General features: G+C 41.9%; 1 protein-coding gene across 1 annotated transcript; it reads left to right on the forward strand.

Annotated features, from left to right (window-relative positions):
- The first annotated feature begins 1,364 nt into the window (after nucleotides 1-1,364).
- Nucleotides 1,365-22,880, forward strand: snphb (syntaphilin b). Its single transcript, XM_054608627.1, is given in 9 exon segments — nucleotides 1,365-1,495; nucleotides 7,899-7,989; nucleotides 10,838-10,872; nucleotides 16,172-16,330; nucleotides 19,151-19,261; nucleotides 19,879-20,010; nucleotides 20,522-20,668; nucleotides 20,825-21,464; nucleotides 21,648-22,880. Coding segments are annotated over 9 exon segments (2,679 nt in total).
- Nucleotides 22,881-23,242: the final 362 nt, after the last annotated feature.

Genomic DNA, 23,242 nt, shown 5'->3' on the forward strand with positions numbered 1-23,242 from the left:
ACGATGAAAAGCGATGGATCGGCGACAGGACTAACGTGGTTACGGGGACAGGGGTCGCAGGTAAGCTAAGCGAGGCCTTTAGAGAGGACCAGTGGCACCGGCAGAGCATCTAACGTCTGCGGATTGGAAATAGATTATACATATTTTATACATATTCCATAACTGGTGTAAGTATGAGGAAGGAAACGTGATGCTGTCCTCCTCTGGGAGCCCAGAGCTTGTCTCTGCTGTGTGTGTTTATGTTGGCGCAGCTGATGGAGGGATGCTGCGCAGTGCGTTCGGGCAGATGTTTACGCGTCTTCTCACCCATGTTTGGAGCATGCAACTCCCACTGGGGGCCTTTTTATATTATTATTATATTATTTTTTATTTTTTTCCCCCAGTACCAGATCCACGCTGTCCACTGGTGTGAGCGTCACAACGTGATCAGATATGTAATGGTGATGGTCTTGGTGGTTTGGGAACAGGGAGAAACAGCTCACTGTGTCTTAAACCTAAAGTAAGTGACATCCATGTCTGCAGGCAGGGAAGTCGTGACGAGTGGCCCGGTGCTGCAGTTTGACCTTGCAGCATTTCTGGGTTGTTTTTTTTCCTTAAACACGCAGGTCCCACCTGACTGGTAGCAGATGCACAGCTCTCTTTACTGTATGACTTTCAAATGTTGCAGCTGAATTATTGAAAAGTCAACGCTTTATCCAATTCCCAGGAGGCTGCACCAGCTTAGCTCAGCGTTCATTGACTTTCCTATAGCATGTTGTCTCTTCATGCAACAACACAGCACACACTCAGGAATAAATGAATGGATGGATGAAGTGTAGGGTTGAGTTATTTTGTCAGATGTTCCTGAGTAACCTTGGCAGAAAAGAACCGCTTTATTTTGAAGGCTAATACTGACTGATGGTCTTCTAAATCTTATTCTCCTGTACTTCAAATATTGTCAGTATTTAAGCATTTGGATACAGCAAAGTGCTCCACAATTAAAGTAGTCGCACTCGTATGAACACGGACGGACTATGAGACAATACAGACAAAAGGCTCCTCATCCAATTCCTGAATGAAGCAATACACCCAGAAAAGAGCTGCGTTATGGTTGTTTTTTCTCTTTTCATAATCATTTTGTGTTTCTTTTTTGTTGTTTTGAGTCCGTTTGTACTCGTTTTGATCTCTTTGTGCCCCTGACCCTGTCCCCCGAGGGCCTGTTCTTCCCATGCATACGAACCAGTATGTATTTATAAGCCCACATACTGACTGTGCAGTGTCTGAAATGTGTGGAGAGCAGAAACACAACATGCCTCGACTGTAGAGAGACGAAGCTAAGCGTTGTTCACTGTCCTTTGGTGCAGGTCACTTTTGTCCTTTGCAGCATGGCCATCTTGCCAGCAGCAGGCTCCTCCATCCTCATCCTCATCCTCATCCTCAGCCTCAGCGCTCTCCGCCAATGGCAGCTCTCCTACTGCTCACGTTCCACACAAGTGGCGGACGGGCCGTCGCCATGGTGACTTGGCAATCGCTTTCACAGCATGGTGTTTGTTCAGATGCGCCCATGGTGGGAAAATATTTCAAATTCTGCCCTTTTTTTTTTTCTCCTGTGATAATTCTAACAAACAGAATGATTTGTCCTTGAGAGTGTAACTCCACAGCAGTGTTCTCACAGGACTATATGCAACAGTTTATTTCAGTTATTTTATTGAGCTCCTCATTCTGCTTGTTGTTTTTAATTTCTCTTGCGTGCATCTCATCTAGTAATCAGTCTCCGCTGAACTATTTGCTGTAATGCTAATTACGCCATTTAACTCCATGGCTGTTCATGTTGCAGGGGAGGAAACAGCATTTCCATGCAAGTGGTTTTGCCTTTCTGTGTGGAGTTTGTATGGTTTCCTCGTGCCTGTGTGCGTTTCCTCCAGATGCTCTGGTATACCCATATATTCCAAAGACATCAGGTTAATTGTCACCGTAATCACAGTAGATGTGAACGTGAGTGTGAATAGTTGTCCTTCTCTAAAGCCCCTTTCTCACTAGACCAACACAATCCACAATCATCTTGCCTTTGTCTTTAGTGTGAAAAAATACAATCGACCAATTAATCCCGGGACCAATGATCCTACAGCTGTGATGGAGACCTGACGGGAGGAAACGCAAATATTTGCCTCTTTTCCGGCGCCATTCTATGACTACTACTATGAAAAACTCTTTGTCATCTCAGCCAAGAATTCTGTCTGTCTCTGTCTAAGCAGCGCTTGAACATTGTTCCAAATTAGTCAGCACCGAGTTTGGAAGCGAGAATAAGATTTTTTGAAAAAAAAGAGGTAACCACCATAGTGTTTTCACTGGCCTCCAAGCTGCTTTTCTACTATTTACTAACACTGTTTTCCAGCGCTTGTGACTTTAAATGTGACGTAAAAAAAAATCTATTTTACCTATTTGTAGCAGGTTTTAACCGGGTTTAAACAGACTTATTTTTGTGGGAGAAGGGTATATATGTCAGCCCTGTGATTGACTGGCGACCTTTCCAGGATGTACCCGACCTCTCGCCCAGTGACATCTTGAATCGGCTTAATCCCGGTGGCCATCAAGTATAAGCAGTGTACCTAATGGACGGATGGCTTTAGCCTGTATATTAAAAAGATGAGCTGACCCTTACAAAGCTCTGTGGGGTGAACTGCAGAGTCGTGTGATGATTCTATATGGGTTTGTGACTTTGAGCGAATCCTGTCACGTACCAGTAATCATGTGATCCATAATTAATGTAAAAATAAAGGTCATAACAGCTTTAAGCTTTTCTCACATTTAAACACAAATCTCTCTGTAACTGGTTGATTTGTCCCTTCTTAAAGCTGCGATACTCAATACTTTTATGTTGACGTAAATGTGTTAGGGGTCACTCGTGTGACTTTAGTGTCTTTGAGCTCATTGTTTTGGTTCTACTGTCCGAAACTTTAATGTTGGTTCAGTCTTATCATTTTCATCAACACCACTTCTAACTGTTGGAACTATTTTCTCAGTAGTAGGTCGAGATTAAAAAAAAGCTAAAAGAGATTAAATACTGGCTTTCTATGTTTCTGTCCAATAGACATAACTTTAAATGTGAATTACTGCTCCGTGTCTGCTGACTGTGTAAATAGGCACCTGTTGGTTCCTCATATCACAAGAAGGATGTATTACTATTTTCAACAAAGAGAAGGATAAAAAAAGATTCTCTGATATCATAGTCTATCATCTTCCTCCTGAATGGAGCCTGATGTATACTTAGAAAGTGAATGAGTGTAGTCCTCACTCTCCTCCTGCCTCATAACGTGATTGTGAATATTGATTTCCTGTTTTCCTCAATGCTCTTTGCACGTCTCACCCCTGAGAAGAATGGTTCACACAGACTATTAGCATGATCACTTAGGCCGCAGCGCTCTGGCATGATTTTAATTGCTGCTGCTTGGCTCACAAGTAAGATATTTTGAGCATTTGACCTGATTTATGTAACACCTTGTGCATTTTACCCAGATCTAACAGCCAAATGAGGGCTAATTGTTGTTCAAATCCACTGAGACCGTGGTGTGAGAAATCTGTGAAAGAAACCCTTTGATGGGCTTAATGTCAAACAAATTAACAAGAAAATCTAGATCAGAACCATGGTTAATAATGGAAGTTCAAGTCTTAGTCAAATATGCTATATCACATTCTCCTCCCCCTTTTCTCTCTCACCCTCTGTGTTAAGTGTTGATTGATGGTTCTGTAAAAGTCGTGCTGTAGTTTATGTGCTGTGCTCTGCTGGATTTTAGCTAAGCTAGACAGCATCCGCTGCAGCAGTAGGGTGACTCTGCAGGATTGACCTGATCTGTGTACACTGTGAAAATGGAAAGTCACTGCTCTTTACTGAATGTCGTTCTCATCCTACATTTCCTAGAAGCAATGTTGTGAACATATGCTCAACTCTTTTCCACCTCACACTTCTGCACTTTCGATCTTGAACTACACGCATGTCTGCGGCGATACAGAGGCTTGAAGGGAACTCGAAGCACTAACGGCGTTTCTCTCCAGACTGCTCTTGTGGTTTGGAAGAGCAACCACTTTGGTGGCTTCAACAATTGTCAGAGTAATTGCGGTGAAGGATATTCTACGGTCGGTTTATACGAACATGAACTGCTCAAAAGCAGACTGGCCAAATGTTTACGTGCTTCAGCATGAGGTCTTAATGATTCTTTCTGTAAAAGACGGTGTTTTTGGTTACTTGACAAATGTGCAAACACAAGATTCACTGACTACACTGTTCATCCACAGTGAGAATCATGACATTTTGTGACTGAGTGGACAACCTGAGCTCTACTTCCACCAGTCGGCTCAACCCGGCAGCTGTTACTGTTCTCCTGGCAGGGGTCACTAAATGGCACTGCTTGTGGCTGATGGGAGATAAACGCCCACTACACAGTGGTTCTTAGTAACCATAGTTACACTCGGTGTTTCATGCCCTCCAGACTCAGGGGGCAATAATGAGCCTGGACAAAAAAATTGAGAATTCAAATTTCAGCTTTTTTGGAAGAATTTTTATATATATATAATTTTCAACATTTTTCATTTGCTTATTATTTCTTGTTATATATGCTACTTAGCTAGCATACATCTTAGTTATTTGTGAAAGAGGAAGATTTGTGCTATGTATGTGTGTTTTATTGTTTTCTAAAACACAAGAAGCATTTTTCAATCACACAAAGAGAGCATCAAATACAGTAGACTGGGCTTTTATCTGTAACTTACTAACCTCTGTGTTTGATATGAAACAGAGTCCCATGTGTCTTGCTGTGGACTACAGGGATCAAACCTGGCAACAGCTGACAAACAAACAGGTTCATCAACACAGGCTCCAGATTTTCTTTGGTTTTAATGATCTAATTTCACCTAAACCTCGTACACACCATAAATTATTTTTTACCAAAGTTCACAAGATATTTTATGACAGAAAATATCATTTTAACAATCATACTTCTCACCTCATCTTGTTCTTGTACATGTGTGGGTATTTATAGAACCTAGAGTACCACAAAGCATGCTAATAGAAGCTGCTGACTGTGCAACATGTCCAGATGAGAGAATGAGTCATCATGATCACCTAGTCGGTAGATACACTTTGCCTCTTGAGAGATGCAGCGCTTCATTCAGCCTACAGATGTATTATTTAGCTCAAATTAGAGCTTCTCAACTTATGGAGTTTAGGACATCGTGTACAGGAATGGAAATGCTACGAGCTTGCAGTACCAGTGTGCTCGGCTAATCCTTCTCACACCAACGGAACAGGTCGGATGCCACTACTTAAAATGTATTATGTGAGCTAATTAAGAGGTCATCCAATATTTAAACACATAATGAATCATGAAAAGATAGTATCATCTAGACCTAGATAATAATAAAGAAAACACAGTTAGAATGCAGTGCACAGTTAGAAATTGAAAAAGTGTTTTGGCTTACAGTTATTTGAAAAAACAAAGAAACCAAGTAAGACACAGCACTTGTAGATAAACATCTCACTTTTATGTCCAAATGAAACTCTGCAATCAAAACCCCACAATATTTTTTTTTTAAATGGCATAGTTTAAAAAAATAACTAAAATAACTACAATAGAATAACAGTGCAAAAGGTTAAAATAATATATATATCGGAAGGGATGGTGGACGCCCACTTTTAGAGTCTGGCCATATCCCCTCATCCACATCTCAAGCAATGTCCTCCCTCGTCCCCCTTTTTATTTTTGTTTTATTTAACGCTCAGTTTTTCTAGGATAGTCTTATCGAGATTTAAATTTTCTTGTCTTCCTTCTCTCTATCTTCCTCAACCCTTTCCTCCCCTCATTCTCTCATCTTCGTCTCGCTCTCACTGCCTCTATGTTTGAAGAGTTCTCACAAAAAAAAAGCTGAGCTTACCTGAGGTCTGTTTGTAGACTGATTGATGTTCAATTAGCGTAGTGCATCAGTGAGGGTTTTTTGTCCAAACATTCACTTTTAATGTGTAAGCAATTGTGAAAAACCTGTAAACTACATTTATATTTTTGTGTGAGGCGTTAAATGAAGGGTTTGACATTTTGGGAAATATGCTTAGTCTACCTGGATGTCTTACTGAGGGTTGTGCCAGGTAGAATCTATGGCCCTGAATTATCAGCAGCCTGTGTTGATAAATCCACGGCGCTGTCCGTGGTGCTGAAGTAGCAGAACACAAGACACACAACAAACCTCCACCAGGACGTTCCTCAAATTAGTACAAACAGGCTGTCAGGAGATTTTCAACCGAAATACAATGCATGCTGGGAAGTATTGCATCAATCTGACAGTCTTACTAAACGACCTGATTTGATGAGTTAAGTAAAGACATTTGATTAACTACAACAGAATGTTTTACTGCTGGTGATTTTTATTTCCAAATTCAAACATATTTTAATCGTTCTTTATGGCAAGGAACATAAATTGCTAAGCTATAGTTTAGCATATTTAGCTTAAAGACATGACAGTGTTAAAGATGGCCTCATCTTATTCATCTAAGCAAGAAAGTGAATAAGCTTTTTTCTAAAATGGCAAACTATTCCTTTAAATAATGCACAATATAATCTCACAGCCCTGGAAAACACACATGGATGTGCACATGAACGCACTGTTACGCAAACCTTCAAAGAATGACTAATGACAGCAAACAGTCAGCAAGGTACACGAGGACTAGTCGCTGACAGGCTACTCACCACAGCGCCCTGACTCAGCACAATGTTGATCTCTGCATGACACAACAAGAACACAAACACAGAGGCATAGAGAATACAGACAAAAGAGTTGGGAAAGGACCAGAGGGGCTGACCACACAAACAAAGTTTGTCGGATGGGAATGCACAAAAATTCAAGGAGCAACGTGATCTCACAGAAATACGCCAAATGACCAACGCCTCTTAACGTTGCATTATATGGTGGCGGCATGTCATGTGTAAAATCACATGCCGCCACCACGTAACCAATTAAATGTCAGGTTTGGGCTTAAAATAAGTATATAATTTTCAACAAAATACATAAACACATCCTTAACATAACGTAACAATAACTCAACAACTCATTGGGACACGAACACCGGTCTGGTGGTTGAAAGTCCTGTGCTTGTTTGACATATTCACCTCACCTCACTAATAATCACTGTTTATTATAGGTCACCAGCTCAGAGCTTTGTGTATTCACATGGATGTGTTTTAGTTTATGTACAACAAAGGATCCCAATTGACTTTCCATCAGAATTGTTTGCGTGCAACACCCTGTTAGGAGGTCGTGGTTATTGTATTTCTGTGAGATCAGGAAGCTTTTAATCATAGCTGGATTGAGTGAGTCACACTGTCCCACACACACACATACACTCCCCCTTCCTTCCCCACCCTGTCCAGCCTATGTGCACGCCATGAACTGCATTACTACCGCAGTGTCTGCTCCGCCCGGATTTCATTATTCCTTTTGCACATGTTCTCTGTGCACCAACCGTGCAGTTGTTTTAGATGTACAGAGATTAGTCAAGGTCATTAGATCATAGAACGCATTAACACGCTGCCTCTCATAAGAGAGACTGCAGTGTGTCCTCTGCTGCAGACACAAAGGGAGATGAAATGTGTGTGTGTGTGTGTGTGTGTGTGTGTGTGTGTGTGTGTGTGTGTGTGTGTGTGTGTGTGTGTGTGTGTGTGTGTGTGTGTGTGTGTGTGTGTGTGTGTGTGTGTGTGTGTCCAGATTAAACTGTGCTGCCTATCTGGCAACCTTTCCTCATCTACTCCACCTGTCTTTCTCCACTTTTCTGACCCTCACAAGGTGACACGTGCCGCTTCCTCTTCCTCTCATCTCATTGGCTTCCCTCTCTCCAGTACCCTCTCCCTCGAACTCCTTTTTCTCCCCTCCCTCAGCCAGCATCTCTTTTCTCCACCTCTGTGTTTCCTTCGCGTCAGCACAGAAGCTGCTTGCGTGTGGATACCGCACTCGGGCTGCCCGTGGCTGGTGACGGTGTTGCATAACAGGCCTAACTTAATAAATCCTGTATGATGTGCTCTGATGTTGTTTCATCTGTTGTGACGGCATCCAGAGCTGGAGAACACACTGCTTTCCAAGGCCTAAGTCACACTCTATAGAGTACACTTGTAAAAGTGAAATTCATTGGGAAAAAAAGAAAATCCAATAGTATGAATACTGTTACACAGTAGACAACAAATATTCATCCACTGTTTTTCCCAGTCATGATTATGCCATATTTACATTTAGTCTGGTAAGAAACCGACATGACTGAGATTTTAATTCTAATTTAATTAAGTCTTTGTCGAGGTGTGCACTCATGTGTGCGTATTTGAAAAGTTATTAATTAGTTCATTATTGTCGTCAGACTGTCATATTCCCTGTAGCTTTTATCTGAACAGTAGCAGCAGCTGAAGAATGGCTGCAGGATTCATGTTCCCTGCTCGCTTTGTTTCCTCTTCATCTGTTTGATTCCCTATTGACATACTTTGTTACATAACCTTATTATAGGCTGATTAAACAGATTTATAATTGATAGAAAGTAAAAGGCAATAATTGGACAGGATTTGGTGTCATTAGACCTGTTTATTCTGGATTTCACAAACAAGCTGAAAAAAATTGTGCAGCACGCATACACACACATATCATACAGGTCTGATATCTGTGTGTTCACGTGCACTTTCATGTGTGTATGTTTCCCCATGCATATTAATGCGAGAGGCCCATACTAGGAGGCGGTTCTGTGACCCAGTGTGACATCTGCACTGTCACAGCCAATGAAAAAACATATTTTTGCTTTAAAGGTGGTCAAAGTTTTATTAATACACTAGTTTATTATTTTTAAAAGCACAGTGAGAGAAACAGTCAGTTAATGAATCAGGTTATTGAGGATGCAGAATTCTGATCATTTGTCTGTTTAGCAGTGATCCTTCCCCCAACAAACATATGACAAAACCTTTACAGTATACATAAAACCTTATGATTTTTTTTTATAAATGTACAGTTGATAACAATGTAAATACACGGCTCATATACATCTCTATAGTTATGTCCAGCTCCTGATAAAAGTCATGCCGACAATGGATACTGTGTGCCGTTCTATGCCAGGCTATTAACAAGTTTATTAGAATAATCAGATAAATATCTTTGACAATATATAATTCCATTCACTTAAATCAAACAAACAAATTCCACAACTTGAGCCTGTTTGGCCAAAACTGATTTGTACTTTAGCTAAACCATAAATGAAGCTGGAAGCACGGAACAGATACTTATATTTTATATATAAATATATCCTGGAACAAACAGTTAAATTCCTTTTTAGAATATTCTTAAATGAAATCAAAAGAAATAGTCAGACATCTTGAAAACATATATACCTGTGTTTCCACTGTTACCTATGAGGAGCAGCACAGAAGCTGCAGCAGCTGGCCAGGGTTCCTGGTTACGTTGTACAAACTATGATTATAGGGTAATTCATACATTTAAACTCCAATTTTATAGGAGTTATAGCTGGATAATTGTGTTGTGTTAGCTGCTTGGAATGTGGGGCTGATGTAGGCATACTCTGTTTGAAAGTACATCAGGATCCTACACTTCCCGTAATGCAACTAAGTAACTACATGCCCAGTTTGTCAAACAGAAATTTTGTTAAACACATGTTCTTAAATGGCATCATTTAGTTTATTCTCACAGACTTGATAACAATATACAACTTGTTCCATAAGATATAGCATATGTGTAAACACATACACACAAGCAAACACACATTTCCACTCTGGCATCTGGTAATTATTTAGAATCCAATCAAAGCAGTAATGCTGTAAAAAAAAAAAAAAAAAAAAAAAAAATGATTGAGAGCAGAGAATCAATGCCAGATACATAAAAGTAGTTCAGATATGAATAAAGTTATACAGCAGATAGCTTCATAGTATTAAGAGGATTTGAATGAATAACATCTTTTTGAAGTTATGCAGCAGAGAGAGATGACAACACTAGGCTTTAGTTCTATTAATCCACCTCGTTCACTGGCTGTGGTGAGAAAGAGGACGTGGTTCATTTTTCTTGGCTCGGTCATGGTCGGCACAGAGACATCGCAGCGTGTCGAGGTGTTACAGCAGGAAGGTGACTTACAGCAGGTGCCTTGCCTTTGCACACATACACAAACCTGGCACTCGAGAGCACACTGACTTTTGTGTGATCTATTATTGATGCGAGTCATCCTCCTCTCGTCCTTCTATCTCTGTCTCTCGCTCCTTATCGTGCCTCTCTATCTCACATACACCGTCAATCCCACGGCTGTGGCAGGAACACATTCGCATTTGGCCTTTTCAGCAACGTATTGGCAGGGTGAGCTTGGGTCACTGTCAGGGATGATGATTAAAGGTTTATGTCCTTGTCTCCCTTCATCCAGACAGCCACGTCTGTGTGTCTGAGGGGCAAATGGTTACTCTCCCATAAGGTCACACACATGCCAAAACTTAGCATGAAGGTATCTGTCCTCACGTACAGATCTGGTTGCAAATTTCAGTTCCCTTTGTGCTTACTTCTGCCCCTCTCACCGGTATTTGGCCGGAGATGAGACAGATGAGCTATTATGATGGTTAGGTCTCCCACATAGCTGGGAGGTGATTGGCTGCTGCACCCCGTTGTCCTGCCTTTGATGATGAGACATCCAAAGCCAAACGCAGAGGCAGTCAGCAAAACTCATCCTGTGTGTGTGTGTGTGTGTGTGTGTGTGTGTGTGTGTGTGTGTGTGTGTGTGTGTGTGTGTGTGTGTGTGTGTGTGTGTGTGGTCAGTCACTCACTCACTGGTCATGTCTGTGTTTCCCTCCAGGCTCTCAGCGTTGTGCTGAAGGACAGCGAGACAAAGTGAGGACAGAAGACGCTAAAGGTTGTGTGGACCCATGTCTGCCCCTGCTCCAGCCAATCGGAGGTCTGGGTTGGGCTCTCGCCGGTAGGTGGCCAATGAGGACCTGTTACCTGTTTTGTGCTGCCAGTGTTAGGGTGTTCAGTAAGATAGCCACAGTTGAAATGAAACACCCCCAGGATAGGAAAGTGTTAACCTCCGTCATTGCATATTGTAATGTGAGAGGACCAGGTCCTGTGTTTATCAAGTGTCTTAGATTAGGAAGTCAGCTCTGACCGGCAAAATAATACTTTGTTAAATTTGAAAATGACTCCTATCTCTATGACGTCAATCTGTCGGTTATGAAAACTGCAGTTTAAGTGCAGAAGTGCCTTAAACTTGCAAAGAAAAGTTGGATTGTATAGAAGTATTTAAGAAAATGACCCGACTTCTCACTTAAGGGCATGTCTAGGCATAGAGTCTTTTTTGGGCAGAAAAGCGTGTGTTTTTTTACTCTGTTTTATGACAACAATATCTTGACAACATCTCCCAACTTTAACCACCTTTGTATTATAGACTATCACTGCCCCTTTACTTTTATTATCCATTGGGCTACTATATAATTGTTTGACTTTGTTTTTTCACCATGAACACCAACCAGAGGTTACTTCATACTTTGTATGGATGAGCTTGTCCCCGCTCAACCTGACAGACGTAACGTTAGAACAAGAAGCACAATCCGTCCAAGACCAGGTGTAAGCCACTATAAGCACCCAGCAGCAGCATTCAGTGTCCGCCCGGTCCATCTGCTCCTACAAATGTGCTTTTTGGTCTTTATGAAAGTGTCTGTCTGACATATAAAGCTCCGGACAGACAGACAGACAGACATGGCCAAAAACAAGACTGCCCACCATTTTCTACAGTGTCATTGTTTACAGTGTTGCCAGCGCTTTTCTGAAAAGTTCCTGAAAAGAGATTTTCAACTCTCTCCTCGTCCTTGGATCGATACTAGAGTCCTCCCTGCTTTGGGAATGAAGCGGTTCATGAGTTAAAGCTGCAGCGCTGTGTGTGTTTTCACAAATCAGAGACGTCATTCCTGCAAACTTTGAAAGTTCCTGTACTTTCAAAAAGTATTGCCCCCTATCCAGGGCCTGGTTGGGGTTTAAAATGTCCCTGGTTTATGCAGTCAAAACGCAATGAGTTTGTCAAAAGGTTCCTAGTTCCTGCTGAAAGTTCCTAACAATAACTTAATAACTTTTTATAAGATATCATATGAACACTGGTATGTGGATACGTTGTACAGCTGAGTGAAGTTGCCTGCTGTTTTAAATTCTTGTTTAAACATGGTTAAACATTTATTGTTTAACCAATGCAAGTGTTCTTTTGTTAAATATTATTATGAATTGCCTGTACACATAAAGCCTCCACATAAAATGTTTATATTTTCCGCATTATGAGTTGTACCATTGTCTTATATCTCATGTGTCATAAAACTACAAAACGTAATCATAATTTCTTCTTTGCAGCTGAGTATGTGGAGCTGCACTGTGTCTATTAATATATCTTACCAATTGACCTTTTCTACATTTTGTCTTCATGTCGTACTCCTTTGTTGAGTGTTAATCTTTTTTAATTTTGTTGCACCTTGTCAAATTCACAAATTGAACCCTTTGACATAACCTTTTTAGCATAGTATTAGTATAATTTGGTGAGTAAATGTATACTGTGTATGCTCTGTGGATGGGGATTTGTTAACGATTAATCAAACAAATCCCCTTCTGAAGTAGGAAAAAAAGCAGGAAAATATTGTTTCATTCATCAAAACGTCATAATAAAGTCATAAAAAAACTCATAGCATAGCATGTTGGAAAAAATCAGAGTATGTCTAAAAAAGTTGAAACAGTCATGGTATAGTATGGTGAAAGAAGTCATAGTATGTTGAAATGTTTTTTTTAGTATAGTATGTCGGAAAGGGTCATAGTATATAATGTCAAAAAAGTCATAATAAGTTATAATATAGAGTGTCGAAAAAAGTCATTTAAAAAGTCATAGTATAGCATGTCGAAAAAAACTAATAAATATGTCATAATATAGTAGGTTGGAAAATGTATAGTATAGTATATCGAAAAAATTTAAAAAGTCATATTATAGTATGTCGGGAAAACACAGCATAGTATTTTAAAGAAAGTCAACAAAGTCATAGTACAGCATATCCAAAAAGTCATAGTCATTAAAAAGGTCATAGTATAGTTTGTTGAAAAAAAGGCATAACAATTTAATATTAAAGTATGTAAAAAAAAAAATTGTCATAGTATAATATGTTGGAAAAAGGAAAAACAAAATCATAGTTTAGCATTTCAGAAAAAGTCATAATATAGTATGTTGAAAAAAGTTTTTAAAAAAATGTCATAGTATATTATGTCTAAAAAAATGAAAACAATAGTGATAGTATAGCATTTCGAAAAAAAACTCATGGTATAGTAAGTCAAAAAAAGTCAAAAAAGTAATATTAAAGTATGTCGAAAAAAACGTGTAGTATATTACGTCGAATAGTAAAAGAAAAAGTCATAGAAATATATGTTTAGAAAAAATGTCATGGTCATACTATAGTATATATAAAAGAGTACATTAAGAAGTCATAGTATAGTATGTTGAAAGAGATCTGATAAAGGTCATGGTATAGTATGTCGAAAAAAATATAAAAAGGTTTTTATGACTTTCTTCTTATGTCAAAGAATGCCATGGTATACTAAGTTGAATTAAGTCATAAGGCTTCAAGGATCATTTATAGTCATTAATCAACACAGGGATGAAAAACGAAATTCAGTTGTAGCCCATCTGTAACAAAACAAACACATAACAAACAAAACACCACCACTAGTTCATTCCCTTAGAGCATATTTGTAGTACGTTGAAAAAGTCATTAAAAAAGTCATAGTATGTCGAAAAAAGTCAATGATTTACAACTTAAATCCCCCCTTAACATATAGAAAGTGGTACCCTCAACTCTTACTCAGCTCTCTCTTTCTCCCTCTCTCTTTCTCCCTCTCTCTTTCTGCCATGGACGATGAGAAGATCATTTAGCTCTGGTCTTGATGGGGGAGCTGTGGTATCATTGAATGAACTAGGGGTTGTCAGCAACCTCTTTCACACTGATGTGAACAGCCAGTTCACTGCAACCTGGGAACAGTTTATTGAGTATATTGATGTGTTTTCGCCTACAGCTACTGGACGTCCGTGGCCTGTTTAATGGACACAGGTTAAAGCATAAGGTCATGTAATGAGGTTTAGTTGTCTGTAGTGACCGGTGATGACTTTTTCCACATCAATTAAGCCTCAGTCCAAATATTTTCACTTTGCAATGCAAATGCTGCAATACAATTGTGTACAGAATGTATAATTTCAACCTAATGCATACAATATTGTTCCACATTCATTTAATACTGAGGTATCTAGTTTTACAAAGTCACTACTTTAATAATATGGAGAGCCTATTTGGCATTGATGTTGGTGGGCATCCGAAGAATCACTACCTAAGTGTACGTCAATAATACTTTGTTGCCAATAATTCACTTATACTAAGTGTGGGACATGTGTTTAAGTGATAAATCCTCCAAATACTGCAGCCAAGACGTGTGATGGTTGTAGTAGTTTAAAGGTATGGCAACACTGTACGTACAGTGGATATAAAAAGTCTACACACCCCTGTTAAAATGCCAGGTTTTTTGTGATGTAAAAAAACGAGACAAAGATAAATCATGTCCAAACTTTTTCCACCTTTAATGTGACCTATAACGTGAACAATTCAATTGAAAAACAAACTGAAATCTTTTAGGGGGAAAAATAAAAAATAAAAAACTTACAATAACCTGGTTGCATAAATATGAACACCCTTCAACTAATACTTTGTTGAAGCACCTTTTGATTTTATTACAGCACTCAGTCTTTTTGGGTAGGAGTCTATTAGCATGGCACATCTTGACTTGGCAATATTTGCCCACTCTTCTTTGCAAAAGAGCCCCAAATCTGTCAGATTGCGAGGGCATCTCCTGTTCACAGCCCTCTGCAGATCACCCCACAGATGTTCAGTTGGATTCAGGTCTGGGCTCTGGCTGGGCCATTCCAAAACTGTAATCTTCTTCTGGTGAAGCCATGCTTTTGTTGATTTGGATGTATGCTTTGGGTCGTTGTCGTGCTGAAAGGTGAAATTCCTCTTCATCTTCATCTTTCTAACGGAAGCCTGAAGGTTTTGTGCCAAAATTGACTGGTATTTGGAACTGTTCATAATTCCCTCCACCCTGACTAAGGCCCCGGTTCCAGCAGAAGAAAAGCAGCCCCGAAGCATGATGCTGCCACCACCATGCTTCACTGTGGGTATGGTGTTCTTTGGGTGATGTGCAGTGTTGTTTTTGCGCCAAACATACCTTTTGGAATTATGGTCAAAAAGTTCAACCTTGGTTTCATCAGACCATAGCACATTTTCCCACATGCTTTTGGGAGACTTCATGTAAGTTTTGGCAAAATTTAGCCGGGCTTGGATGTTTTTCTTCGTAAGAAAAGGCTTCCGTCTTGCCACCCCACCCCATAGCCCAAACATATGAAGAATACGGGAGATTGTTGTCACATGTAGTACACAGCCAGTACTTGCCACAAATTCCTGCAGCTCCTTTAGTGTTGCTGTAGGCCTCTTGGAAGCCTCCCTGACCAGTTTTCTTCTCGTCTTTTCATCAATTTTGGAGGGACGTCCAGTTCTTGGTAATGTCACTGTTGTGCCATATTTTCTCCACTTGATGATGTACCCTTTTCCTGACTGATACCTTTCAACAATGAGGTACCTCTGATGCTTTGGAAGCTCTCTGCGGACCATGGCTTTTGCTGTAAGATGCAACTAAGAAAATGTCAGGAAAATCCTACTAGAACAGCTGAACTTTATTTGGGATTAATCAGAGTCACTTTAAATGATGGCAGGTGTGTACTGACTACTATTTAACATGAGTTTGAATGTGATTGGTTAATTCTGAACACATCCACATCCCCAGTTATAAGAGGGTGTGCACACTTATGCAACCACATTATTTTACTTTTTTATTTTTTATTTTTTCCCCTAAAAGATTTCAGTTTGTTTTTCAATTGAATTGTTCACGTTATAGGTCACATTAATGGTGGAAAAAGTTCCGACATGATTTAACTTGGTCTCATTTATTTACATCACAAAAACATGGCATTTTAACAGGGGTGTGTAGACTTTTTATATCCACTGTAGCTGCAGACCGTTCAATCTGTAGCTATGGTGTCCTCCTTTCTTTCGTCTCTTTTCCTCAGATTCAACCCTCTGAAGGCGTTGCAGCCCAAACGCCGTTTGCAGCAAATACTGGCGTCCTCGCCCGTCCCGGTGCCAAAGCCGGCGTCTGGGTCGGGAACGGGGGCGGCTGCACCAGCAGCAGCGGCGTCGGTGGCCATTCCTGTGCCCGCGCCCCCTGCGTGAGACACACTTCAGTAACAGTCTCAGAGAGCATGCTCAGTAGCAGTAGCTGTCGCTCTGGCATGTATTGTAGCCACTAAAACAAGACCAGAAAAAAAGCACAGACTTCTGTGTGTGTGTGTCGTAGTGCACTTGAACGCACCACTTACATGTACATTAATAAATTTACTATGTAAATTTGTGTACTAGAATTTAAGAAGTTGTGTTTAGAGGCTACATGCACAGTAGAAATGGCACCAATGTGCTGTGGAAGCATACAGTGATCACAAGTGATCACTGGTTCACCACAGCCACTTGATCAACCGCACCAAGTTTGTTATGAACATTAACCAGTTCCACAGCGGAGAGTTGGTGAGACACCGGCGATGCCCGAAATGAGAATGTGCATCTCAGTTTATTTAAAAAATGAGATATGATTGTTCTAAAATGATGAGTCTTGAGCAAAGTCTCTGTCTCTACCAGAAACAAACCACAGCATTAAGGATTATTTCTGTACTCTACCCACTCGCACTGACCAACACCTGACTCCGCTCGGCTCCTATGGCCTCTCTACAACTGCCACCAACACTCCAGAGTCCAGGCGAGGGTTCCATCCCAGCAGATGGGCCCCATAGACTGACAGACCTGTTTCACTGTGTGTTCCACCCCCTCCAGGCTCACTGCTTCAGCTGCTTCCCTTTGCCTGTTTCTGTTCTGTCTTGGCTTTTGTCACATATTGATCTTCAAAGAACTACAGAGTAGTCAATATCTGGCCTCCTCCCTTATGGTTTCACACAGGACACGTTAACTCAGCACAACTCTTACCAGAAGTTGGGTTAGCCCAACAAAAAGAAATAGATGTACATGTGTGTCAAATAAAGTCAATGCATGGTGAAAAATTCCATAAAGTCACTGAGTTCCTTTTTTTTTTATCACAATGGGGTGGCGTGGAGTTATCGGGTCCTGTGTGAAATCCTCCATGGCTGCTCCGAGTGGTCGCGCTTGTCCCCTCCTCCCTCTGTGGAGGCCAGTGATTGGGCAACAGTCAGTTTAAAGTAACTATCACTATGTGACATACAACATCGCTGATAATTTAAAAAATTGCAATATATATTATAGGCAAAGAATGCTTTGACAGAAGTTGCCCATCACAGATCACCCCTCCTCCTCCTGGCTACCACTGATATACCTATACTGTGATACTCAGCAACTCTATTTTCTTTATCAGGATGGTAGCAATGGTTTTTTCCAATATTATCATGTTGATGATATATGTGGTTTTACATGGTCTCTAAGATGAAGAGGTTGGCATTTTAGAATATGTGCTTATTAATGCTCTTGGGAAGAGTAAGAAGAGAAGATCCGTCCCCCTCTACACTTCTTTTTGAACGTTCAGCATGAAGCTAGGGTCAGCGGGCTACTTAGCTTAGCATAATAACCGGAAGCAGAGGGAAACAACTAAATCAATGGCTAAAAAAATCCATCTACCAGCATCTCTAAAGCTCTGTAATGAGCACAACTTTTCAAAAATGTTTTAATCTGCAAACAAAAATGATGAATTTATATGTCTAGACATCACATCCAGGTTAGCCTCCATTCCACTAGCATTCTGTATCTCAGTATAGTCTCTCATTGAGCATTTCTGACAAACTGGCAACCACGACAGCAATTTAATTAGATGTTAAAAGCCTTGTTATTTTTAACAGTTATCAATATTATTGCCCTGCAACTTTTTAGCTGGAACCTCTGTTGTCTACAAACGTCTAGCAGGCTAGCTGTTTCCCCCTGATTCCAGTCTATACCCTGAGCTAAGCTAATCACATCCTGCCTCTAGCGACACATTTAAAGGACAGACCAGGGAATCTAATAGATCCTCTCTGACTCTAAAAGCACAAGAGCAAATAAGCCCATTTCCCAAATTGGTCTTTTAAATTATAAATTGTAATCTTGCCTCATAGTGCAGGATCAGGTTGTCTATATCATTGGCTGAGGAAAGAGCAAAGTTATTTTCAGCAGTGGTTACTCTAAAGAAGAAGAAGAAGAAGATGACATTTTCCCTGGCAGTGTGTGGAGACAAAGCAGGGATTATTGATAGTCCAAACTGTTATATTGGTCTTTATCATTTCACAGCAGGCCGAATCTGACGCTATTGTGACAATTGAAGTGACCTGTGTGTCTTTACACAGTCAATTCACAAATTAGCAAAGCAAAAAAACTTGTCCTCACATGTTCTGGCAATCGTTTGGGATGTATCGGATGTTTTGGAGGTTAAATTTGATGTTTGATTATGTATTTGATGTCTACCCTATGCAATCTGCTGTGTGTAGAGACATTTGTGTGAAGGCTTGTTTGAATTTGAATGCTCTGGATGAAGAGGCTATTATGAATAAAAGCTAATGCTGTTGTCGCTGCTCCCATGCTTCTCTTCTCAGAACACTTCATCTCTTTTGTTTTAGGATGCATAGCGCTAGACTTTGTTCTGTGCCAGTAAAAGGCCTCATGGCTGCAAATGCCTCCACCTAGATGTTTGTTACATACATCAGAAGCCAAAGAGAGCAGCCTAAACGATTAAAGCAGAGCAATCTTACTTTCCTTTGTAAAGCTTTTAGAGAGCTTCCTCTCCTGGGCCCTATCAGTGTTTGAGTGCTTGTTCATATTTAGCATCTGCCTGCATCTGAGGCTCTGAATGACTTAGGTGAATCCTAAGACATGCTATCTGCTAGAGCGCTTCGTCTCACCTCAATACAGAGCCCACATTTGAAGCATGCACACTGTATCAGTCTGGTGTGGTACCCTGCTGTCCTCTGTCATTTAACACCCTGTTGTCTCCGCCTGATCAGGTTTGACTACTGCAGGTTCATAGAACTAGACTACGTCCCTATGGAGACAGGCTATATGGTCTCAATGCGCCCGACCAAAGGCTACGCATCGACCAAGTCGCCGACGAAAGGATACGCTTCAAACAAGTCTCCGGATCGCCACAGCCGTTCAACAAACTCTCCCTCGACCCCTCGTGCTCGGTCTGTCCTGAGTCCCCTCTTCTTTCCTCACAATCAGTGTTTACTTCTTGTAGCATGGGAATGATGACACCGTTTGCACTGCTGTGAATGTCTCATGGTGTTCCAATATTGACAGAATTGTTTCCACAGCATCACGTCTAGTCTGACCTGTTACTTCCTTCTTCAATTCTCTTTTTTTCGTTGTCTTTTATTTTTTTCATACTCTTTAGTGTCAGACATCCTCACTTTGTTTCTTTTGAGGAATGCCTAATATATTTGGATTTGTAGTTTGGTTTGAGCACATTCCCTTTGTTAAAAAAAAGCCACATCACTGTGAGTGCCCGAATGCCTGTGTCCTTGTTTCTAAGTCAGAACTGTTTTGTAATGTGTCTGTGTATATATATGTGCATTTTGGTGTTGTATTGGCATGTTAGTGGACCTGGATTGTTCTATTTGTGTCTTTAATGATATGTGTTTTTTTAATCTGTCGCGATGGTCTGCTCAACAGCTCACAGAATTCACCGTCACTTCGTTGGTTGGAGTTTGGTTTCATGGCGTCAATGATTAACATGTCTCCTCTTACTTTGAACCAGGCGGACACCGGCCGCACCCAGTAACAGAGATCCCCATGGCAACACATCCCTCAGCAGCAGCAGCAACTCAGGCTCTTGTAAGGGCAGCGACTGCAGCCCCACTAAAGGGTAAGACATCAGAAAACCGATTTAAAAACAGGTGTCGTATTTCATACGTTCAGCAGACTAAATTGCCTAATCTTCAGCCCATCAATGGGCTGAAGGAACCTCTTAGTTCCTTGAAAAGTAGTTCCTGGGAGTAAAAGTTTGTGAAAATTTAACAAAAAAAAGGCCCGAAATTCTCAAATTTCAAATGGAATAACACATTACACTTTGCAAAGATAATGTACCTAAAATAGAATACATTCTAAAATTGTAATTTTTTAAAAATTTTAATCAGGAACTATTTGACAGAGCATAATTAAACTATGGCTATAAACCTGAGCAGATGTTCAATGATAGCTTACGTATTGACAGTGTTTTAGAGTCAATGCTACAGAAACATTTTGGTTCCTACCGAAAAAGTAGAGGTTCATTACCTAGCCATACATGCTAGACATATCAAAAAATGAAATGCATCACTGAAGTGAAATCAGTTCTAAAGAACTCCAGAAACATCTTTCATATGCTTGTGTCCTAGACGTCATCAGAAGTACTCATGTACGGACAACCATGGTATCCGGCCCCCTCCACCAGAGCAGTACCTCACACCGCTGCAGCAGAAAGAGGTGTGTATCCGACACCTGCGGGCCAGGCTAAACGAAACCATCACCACTCTCCAAGACAGGTGAGATACTGAGATAGAAATAGAGATTATCACTATTGGCCAGAAAGTCAGTTCTTAAATTGTCTGACTTGTTCTAATCCTAACCCTAAGGCTAATATCTTGATTCTCATAGTTTTTTCTTTCTCCCCTTTCTCCTCTCCTTTTGTACCCTCTTAGGGACACAGAGATAGATGAACTGAGAGGGCAGTTATACAGGATGCAGGAGGACTGGGTTGAGGAGGAATGTCACCGCGTGGAGGCTCAGCTGGCCCTGAAAGAGGCACGGCAGGAGATCCAGCAGCTCAAACAGGCTGTGGACACTGTTCGCGCCACACTCAGTGATGCAGGGGGGCTCAGTGGCGACGTAGGGGTCCAGAAGTACTTTCAGGACATCAACGCTCAGAACAACAAGCTTGAGAACCTTTTGCTCAGCATGGAGCTAGCCCAGGCTAGATTAGCGAAGGAAGGGGAAGCCATACCAGGCTGTCGGACCCGTGTTGGAGGTTCTGCACCAGCATCGGTATCAGGGGAAAGTCCAGGGGGAATACCCAAACCATCAGTAGGAGGTAGAGGGTCTTGCTCCTGCGACTGTAGCCCAGCCCGTTCTCTGACCCGGAGCTCCACCTACACTAAGCTGAGCGACCAAGGGCTTGCGGACCGGAACAGCAATGACTTTCCTGGTCTGTCAGGTGACGGCACCCAGGATAGCGGTTTTGTGTGCTGTGGGGAGAACAGCGTCCCCAGCCGGGCTGACCTGCTCTTAGAGGCCGCATTCCTCTCTGAGGAAACAGCATCTTTACTCAACTCCTACGCTCAAACCTTTTCCCAAACTCTGCCCCACTCTCTACCTCAATCTCTGCCCCACAATCTTCCCCACAATCTTCCCCACTCTCTGCCCAACTCTCTTCCCCATTCTCTGCCCAACTCCCTGCCTCACACCTTCTCCCATACTTTACCTCGGTCTTTCCCTCAAAATTTGTCCCACTCTGTAGCCCACACTATGCCCCACTCCGCCACCTATGAGAAGCTGTGCACTGGTGAGCGGCTAGCACCCATTCATTGCAGTCACGGTGGAGTGGGTTGTATGAGCCATCCCTGCCTGTCCCACCACCACCTCTACCTGCACCCCCTGCGGGAGACAGGCATTCAAACTGAAAGCTGCCCCATCCCTGCAACGGCAGGTTACCCCTCTGATCTTGATACCATTGCAGAGCAACGCACTTTCCGCTCCCAGGCCTGCAGCCCCACCTCAACCTGGATGTCTGATGAGGGGGAAGAGGAGCTGGACTCCATCACCACCACAGCTTCAATAATGACAGCGACGATGATGAGCACGGCCACAGAGCCGATCCCGGCCTCCAAAACGCCACCGGTCCCTCCTTTACCACGGTCTGCTACTGTGGCTTGTTCCATGGAAAGTCCTCTGTGTGGGGGAGAAGAGGGAGTGGAGGAGGGGGAAAAGCAGGAAAATGAGAAGACAGAGAAGGATTCTGCAGCAACGGATCAGCAGGAGGAAACAACACTGATCAGCCTGGCAGAAGAAGAACATCAGACGCAAATGGGCTCAGAGGGAGGGAATGAGGTGGAAGTGCAGGGTGCAGTGGAGGAGGCAGCACAAGGTAAGCTGTGCGATTTACCAGAGACATCCACAGGGACATTGGGTGACCTTAATTTTGGAAGATGCTGTGGACAAGGCACACAGGGTGGGACAACACTGGAAAACCTTAACATGGAAGACAGGCAGCAAGAAGTTGGTCTATCAGCAGGATCAACCAAGGTAGAGACAGAAGAGTTGAGTCCAAGTCACCAAGGATTATCACCAGATGTAGAACAGCCTCACACCTCGCAACCAAGGAGATCTTCTTCCCATGAGGAGATAGCTGGTGTCACTGTAGTGGAGTTGAATGATGAGGACGATGATGAAAATGAAACTGAAGAACAAGGTGCCACAGGGGGTGCCACACCAGAGGTGGGAGATCCGTCCAGTTCTGGGACAATTGAGAAAAGCTACTGGAGTCGTCACTTCTTGGTTGATCTGCTGGCAGTGGCCATTCCTGTGGTGCCAACGGTGGCGTGGTTCTGCCGTGGTCCAGTCGGTGGCCGACAGCCCATTTATCATTTAGGGTCATTGCTGCGAGGCTGTTGCACTGTGGCACTGCACTCACTTCGCAGGGGAGGTGGGTTGAGGCATTACCCCGCAGGCGGGGGAGACCTGGGCGGATCGCAGATATAAGAGGAGAATCGGTTGTGGTCCTTAACTACGCCCTCTCCTGTATGGGTCTGGGTCCTTAGCTTTTTGGAAGATACCTGTTGTGGGAGGGGAAGAAGAGAAGGAACTTCCTGTCCTGCATTCCTCATCAAGGTTCATAGCTGAGGGGAGCATCGGGAACAAGAAATGTGCATTTATGCCTAAGAGCTCCGACTGGTGAAGTCCGTTCTGTTCGGTCCCGCTCTTATTTGTCTCCCACCCAATGGTCCTTGCTGTTGCTACCAAGATCTCTGCTTACACTACTGACTTGTGCAAAACTGAATGAGCTGGTTGAAATGAATGATCCATGCTTGGATGTTTAACGCTGATTGTTTTCTTTTTAAAAT

Source organism: Anoplopoma fimbria, chromosome 12 (genome assembly GCF_027596085.1).
Source record: "Anoplopoma fimbria isolate UVic2021 breed Golden Eagle Sablefish chromosome 12, Afim_UVic_2022, whole genome shotgun sequence".
Lineage (NCBI taxonomy): Eukaryota > Metazoa > Chordata > Actinopteri > Perciformes > Anoplopomatidae > Anoplopoma > Anoplopoma fimbria.